The sequence below is a fragment of the Centroberyx gerrardi genome, chromosome 11 (genome assembly GCF_048128805.1).
Source record: "Centroberyx gerrardi isolate f3 chromosome 11, fCenGer3.hap1.cur.20231027, whole genome shotgun sequence".
Taxonomy (NCBI): domain Eukaryota; kingdom Metazoa; phylum Chordata; class Actinopteri; order Beryciformes; family Berycidae; genus Centroberyx; species Centroberyx gerrardi.
Genome location: NC_136007.1, coordinates 26,305,938 through 26,311,937, shown reverse-complemented (window position 1 = coordinate 26,311,937; position 6,000 = coordinate 26,305,938). Strand labels below are relative to the sequence as shown.

Here is a 6,000-nt window from a genome sequence, read left to right as displayed (position 1 = left end):
CTTTTTTTTTTTTTTACACAATAAACAGACAGTGGATGTTTTACAGTGCAGCCAGATAGGGTCGAGTGTTTCTTCTCCTGCACACACCGCTGCTACCTGGCGAGAAGATTTGGATTAAGACTAAATGAACTGAATAAATAAGCTCCACGGGACCGTTTCGCGTGGTTAAAACAACTAAACCCGAGATATTGTCTCGCGGTGTGGGATTTTTTTTATACACCTCCGAAGGCTGAAAACGATGTCTGTCCGTGGATACTTGCTCGCTTTTTCCAAATGCACGGTGCTTCTCTCAATGAGGATGTTGCTTCTTCTGCCCGCAGGGTTGCCAGTCCGCAGCCAAGGGGACTCTCAGTCCGACAACAAAGTGATGGACAATATCACCGTCCGACAAGGCGAGACGGTCTTTCTCAGGTGAGTCACCCCATTTTTTTTTTTCGTTTAGTGTTTTCTTCCTCATGCTACTGCTTATGAATGTCGTTTCCAAAGTTGGGCGCTGCAGGCGAAAATTCGTAATTGAAGTGTTTAGTGTCGGAGAGAGAAAACAACATGACAAGTGTTGCCTGTTTTATCATGTTCCCGCCATTGAAGAAAAAAAATTAAAAAATAACAAGAGGGGAGAGAGAGGTGGGGGATTTCAAAGGATTAGTCCCTGGAAAAACACTCAATTCAGAGACGATACTCTGCTAATCTTTACCAGCTGTTAACGACAGACTTAGCGGTTTTTAATTGTTATGTGACAGTGCAGAACTAAAGGTGTGGGGGAGAAAAAAAAGTGTGTTTCTTGAAGGAGAGAGGAGAAACAGTCCCCAAGTCGCTGCTGGAGACCGAGGAAGAGTGTTGCAAGGTGGAAAACCGTAAATGTCACGGGTGTAGAAATGGACTGACTGACAATTCTTAAGGATGGGAGATTGTCTGCGGTGCCCTTTAGCCTACTCTGTGCCCTCGACGGCTTACTGGACATGGAAGGATTTATGCTGCCTTCAAGTGCTGTCGGGAATGTCGGAATTACAACCGGTGCTGCACATGCTGCATGCACCCCCAGCAAAGAGGTTTATAAAAATGAAAAATAAATAAAAAGCTTAGGAAACAGTGGGGATTTTCTTTGATACCCGAGCTGGCGAGATAGGACGTTGAGGAGGTGGAGAGCATGGAAGCAGCGTGAAACATGGATGGTAAAAGACTGAAAGTGATGTGTTGTGCTGCGTTCAAGTCATGGAATGGGTTCAAGGTTAAAAGCATGCAGCCACTTGGAAGCTCGTTTGAAGCTGTTAAGACGCCACGATTGAAGTTTTCTGAAGACTTTCAGTCTTAACACACGTGCACTTAGTCAGTGACACATTTGAAGTCATGTTTTACCATGATCCAAACATTGCAATGTCATCTGCAAAGGAAAAACTCAGCAAGTAGTAGCCTACTTGTGTCCTGCCACAGCATGCAACAGCAGCACAGAGTTGTGATCACAAAATGACTTGTGATGTGATGGAAATCATTCATTTTGTTGGTTTTATTTTAAATGAATATATCATTCCCTACAGTTGACTGCATGTGTTTCCTTGTTAGTGATGTCAGAATTCAGGAAGTCGAACAAATCTGTGTCCATGGCTAAAACCCTGATTTGAAGTAGTATTTATAGTACATCCTGAAAGCTGATGTGCATGGTATTTTCATGTAGGAAGCTTTTAGCTAACTGTCTATCTCATAATGCATCATTGCAGCATCATACAGCAACATTTGGCTAACATATTAATTAAAGCATCATTTACATGCCTGATGCACATTTTCTCCTCTTCATTCTGCTGCAGCAGCACAAAGCAACTCTATGTCACTTGATCTCTACATTAAAACAAATGCCACCAAAAAACTACTTATTACACGGTCCGTTTTGGCATTTTTTTTTTACCAAAAGCACTTGAATCCGCGTCAAGTCTTATTTACAACCTTCCATTTTGGAAGTAGGGACTCACAAGGAGCACTTAAAGGCAGCATAAGCTCGTAACGTTGATTCATTTGAGTTCGTAAAGTCTTTCAGTCCCAGGAAGTCTTTATCCCCACTTTTTCTACCCTACACCAGTTCGCAAATGGGTGTCCAGGGGTCTCCAGCAAAATGAGGATGAGTTCAGTTTCACTGTTACTTCATTACCTGGAAGCTAGCACAATGAGGGAATGTACTGTATAAGGATGACTGTTGTGATCAGAGGTTTCACTCTTTCCGCTGTGTTTTCCCCAACTAGAGACAAAACTGAGATCGGTGTATCTGGGGGTTTGTTGTGTTTCAGTCTGGGGGTCCTCGATATGAAAAGGTTTGGAAACCCCTATACCATTCTTGCAGCAATAATTATTATTCCTGCAAGCATAAACTGCTTTTGGATTAATTTCTGTGTGATTTGTATTCATCTATTTGCAATGAACAGTTACATTAACAGTTTTTGAATATCCAATTTCAGTCTGGTTGAAAATTAGTTTCAAAATGCATTAATTTCAGATTCTACACATTAACTTGGAACTTTTTAACTTTCAAGAAGTTGAGTGCCTAGTATTTCAATTTCAGTTCTAAAAAAACATAGCCTTAGGAGCATGCAGGCACCTGGGGAAAAGCAGAGGATCAATGATTCCCAAACAGTTCCAGTCAAGTGCCTCCTAAGACCTTCAACCTCCCACCATGAGCCCCCTTCAGCACCACGGACAGCGTACTCAAATCCCTTTGACTTTGTCTGGCCCATTTTTAAATGCAGGTTGCAAAAGGTATCAGTGAGAGAGTAAGTTATTAACAATTTCATCTTTTGGCTGTGTTACCATATTACAGGTTATGATTTCTTTCTGGACAATTACAAATTTGTATCCCTAAGCTGCCCTGCATAACAGGGTTTGCAGATGGAAAACATTGTTTTGCAACTGTTATTACTTCCTAAAATAGGCATGCAGGGCCATTATTAGTCCAGTGTTCATCCCTGCACAGGCCAATGGGAAGAATGAACTTGGCACAATGTACATACATTCTCCAGGTTGGGTTGTATTGGTATGTTTCGGTCTCAAATTGATTTTCACACACAGTCCATGGCTGTACTTTGCTTTCATCTTGGAGCCGAGAGCCCACTCACACCCAGGTACATGGGTTGAAAAGGCATTTGAATCTTTATGGCATGCTGTTAAGAGGTAGGATGCTGAGTATGTAACGCTGTCCAGCCATCTAGTGGGTTCTGCCGAAAGTCAATTTTCTGTGGCCCACTATTTGCTATTTCAATGAGGCTGTCTTATTTTCGAATTGTCAAGTGAGATGGAAGGGAGCCAGACAAGGGATAACAACTCCAGTTGTTCACTAGGCAGGCAATCATAATGTCTGAGCTGTGTAATTTTTTTTTAATCTATTTTTATATTATTTCAGGGGTGTGTGTGATTTTCATGTCAATCATGGTAAGAATGGATGTGTGGCTGATTCTCACTGCAGGTTACATTAGATTCATTCTGGCAATGAGCTTCAGCATACGTTAATAGTTCTGAAATTTAAAATGATGGTAAAAATGGATTATCATCAAAGATTTGTTTTTCTGTTGTTTTTTTTTTGCGTGCCCCCGATATCATTCCATGTACCCCAGAGATATGCTCCAGCCAGTTTTGGAAATAGGGCAGTGGACTCTAGATGTAATCAAGCCGCCTGCCAGCCAGTCAGGACTGGGTAATCATCCAGTTCCCACCCAGCACAGTTGCTAACTTTGTTTGCATGAATAGCGAGGATGCTTGCCCTTAATAAGCTTTACTCCACTATTCAGTGCAGACTCTTTATGCCATGTTATTTATCAGACAGCTAACCAGGACAGAACTAGGCTAATAGATAGTCAATTGAGCACACTGGGTCAAAACTACCATATGACCCTTATGTCCAGTCAAGTCAACTTTATTTATATAGCGTTTTAAAACACAGAACCAGTGTACAAGTGCTACAAAATAGAGGGTTGCAAAACTGAGAAAAAGGAGACAGAGCGTGGAATTTCAACAGCAAAATTAAGGCATATGGGAAATAAGAACAAGGTTAAAAGCACAAAGTAAGAGCAATAGAGCATCAGTGATGCAGGGCTGCCAATGTCGATCAGCTAGCTGGAGCAAATTTGTATTATCTTTACAGTCTCAGATAGCCCCTTTGAAATTTTGATGTATTATGTACTTCTTCCACAGACAATGTTATAGACATGGGAGTTAACACCCCTGCTGTAGTCTGTGCTAACAAGCTCCCCGTTGCCTTTTTTGACAACTGTCAAAGCTGAGGGTGGTATCACATTTTAAATTGAGGAAAGTCAGCCATGCCATTTTCTAACTCTTATTGATGGCATGCAAATACGTACAGATTCTGGTCTGTCCCTGGGTGCATTTTCGGCGATGATGTATAGACCCCCTAGTTCATCAGCTGCTACAGTATAATCTCCTGTGGAGAATACAGTAATATTATCACTAATGCCTTATAGCATATTACACACATACAAAGAACCACGGCATACATCACTGTATCACATACATCACTGTACTCCCATTGTGTGACAATTTGGAGTTTAGTGAAAAATTGCACATAAGGTGTGAAGATTCATGGGAAAAGTTACATTTTACAAAAAGGAAGCGAAAACTTTTACTTCCTTTAATTAATTAGATACTGCAAAATAACAATTGGAGAAAAAGATTTTTTACCACACTTGTGATTGCACCCAGGTATAGAGGAGGGAAGTGCCACATTCTGACTGGCTGACCTGAACTCGCCTGTTGCCTCTTGAAGACCATGACACCATGGCAAAAGTGAATTCTCCATTCTTCTGTTGTCATAGTGAAGCGACTACTGTAAATATTTTTTTAAGAAAACCTCTATTACAGCAATAAAGCTTTCCTTGCCTTATAACCAGGGACTGAAATTAACACCACCACTCGCCAGATGTGGGTAAATGGTGGGCGCAGGTGAGATAGACATTTTTTTTTAAACAAAACACACTGTGCTTCTATGTAGACATAATTACGAATTTGATTGTCAGCCAATACGCAATTATGTCACTTGATTGCCACTCAAGACATGGCTGTTAGAAATCCTGCACTGGATGTCAGTCAACAATCAAATTTCCAATCATAGTCTGCATGGAGGCGCTATCAGCAAACGTTACCCCCTATTCTCTCTTTGTACTCACCACTTGACACAGTCCGCTGCCTCACTCAGTACAGTCTGGTGTGGTGTGGCACTTGTGCTGTAAACTCACGTTATTTAGAAAGCAAGTAGCGGTCCTCTACAAGTGGCGACACTTGCCTGGGGTAAACAAAACACAGGAGAAGAGAGCAAACAAGTTTGGCCCTTGATGAAATTCAATACTACTGACTGAAGAAATGAGCAAAAGTTTTCTGACCATCCACATCTCAAATGTGAGCTTGCAACTAAGTAAATAACGGGGACATCATTTTTGTTCAAACCAAATGGGAAAAATGTGAGTAATGAATAATAAATAAGATGTTATAATCATTTTAAGGAGTGTGGATCTGATTTGAATGTTTTCTGCATGGTTTTCTGCCTCAATTATTTTGGTGCAAAGAAATGGCTGGTAGGCCTAATGTTTTTTTTTTTCATCTACCTGCCATAGTGGCTTGGCAGAGAAAAAAATAATAATTTCAGACCTTGCTTTGTAACACTTAAAAACCCTAATGTCAGAAAACCAAAAAAAAACAGGAGCTGTTAACAAAAACCTGTCTGGAAATACAGCGACCCTTTTCATACTCTTAGCGCATTTCAATTTTCTTACATTATAACAGATATAATAGAGTTAGGAATAGGGTATTTGTTGTTGATATAGCCTCGTACAATAAAGTCTTTCAAAGCATAACAGCAAAGGAAAATATGAAAAGGCCGTTTTCAATGTGGCTTGAGTTGACCTCAGTGCAGTCACTTGATTGGAAGGCTGCGCTTCCCTTTGTCTTTGTCTCTTCCATTCTGGGCTTTCTCTTGATAAGTTCAGCAGCTCCTGGCTGAAAAGAATTCCT

At 40.8% G+C, this 6,000-nt stretch overlaps 1 protein-coding gene across 2 annotated transcripts in view; it reads left to right on the top strand.

Annotated features, from left to right (window-relative positions):
• Window positions 1-238: 238 nt before the first annotated feature.
• ntm (neurotrimin) overlaps window positions 239-6,000 on the top strand; it is a 110,561-nt gene continuing 104,799 nt past the window's right edge. For both annotated transcript variants that reach the window (XM_078286548.1, XM_078286549.1), the window contains exon 1: window positions 239-411. In XM_078286548.1, the coding sequence (XP_078142674.1) occupies window positions 239-411 (173 nt within the window). The remainder of the gene's footprint in view (window positions 412-6,000) is intronic.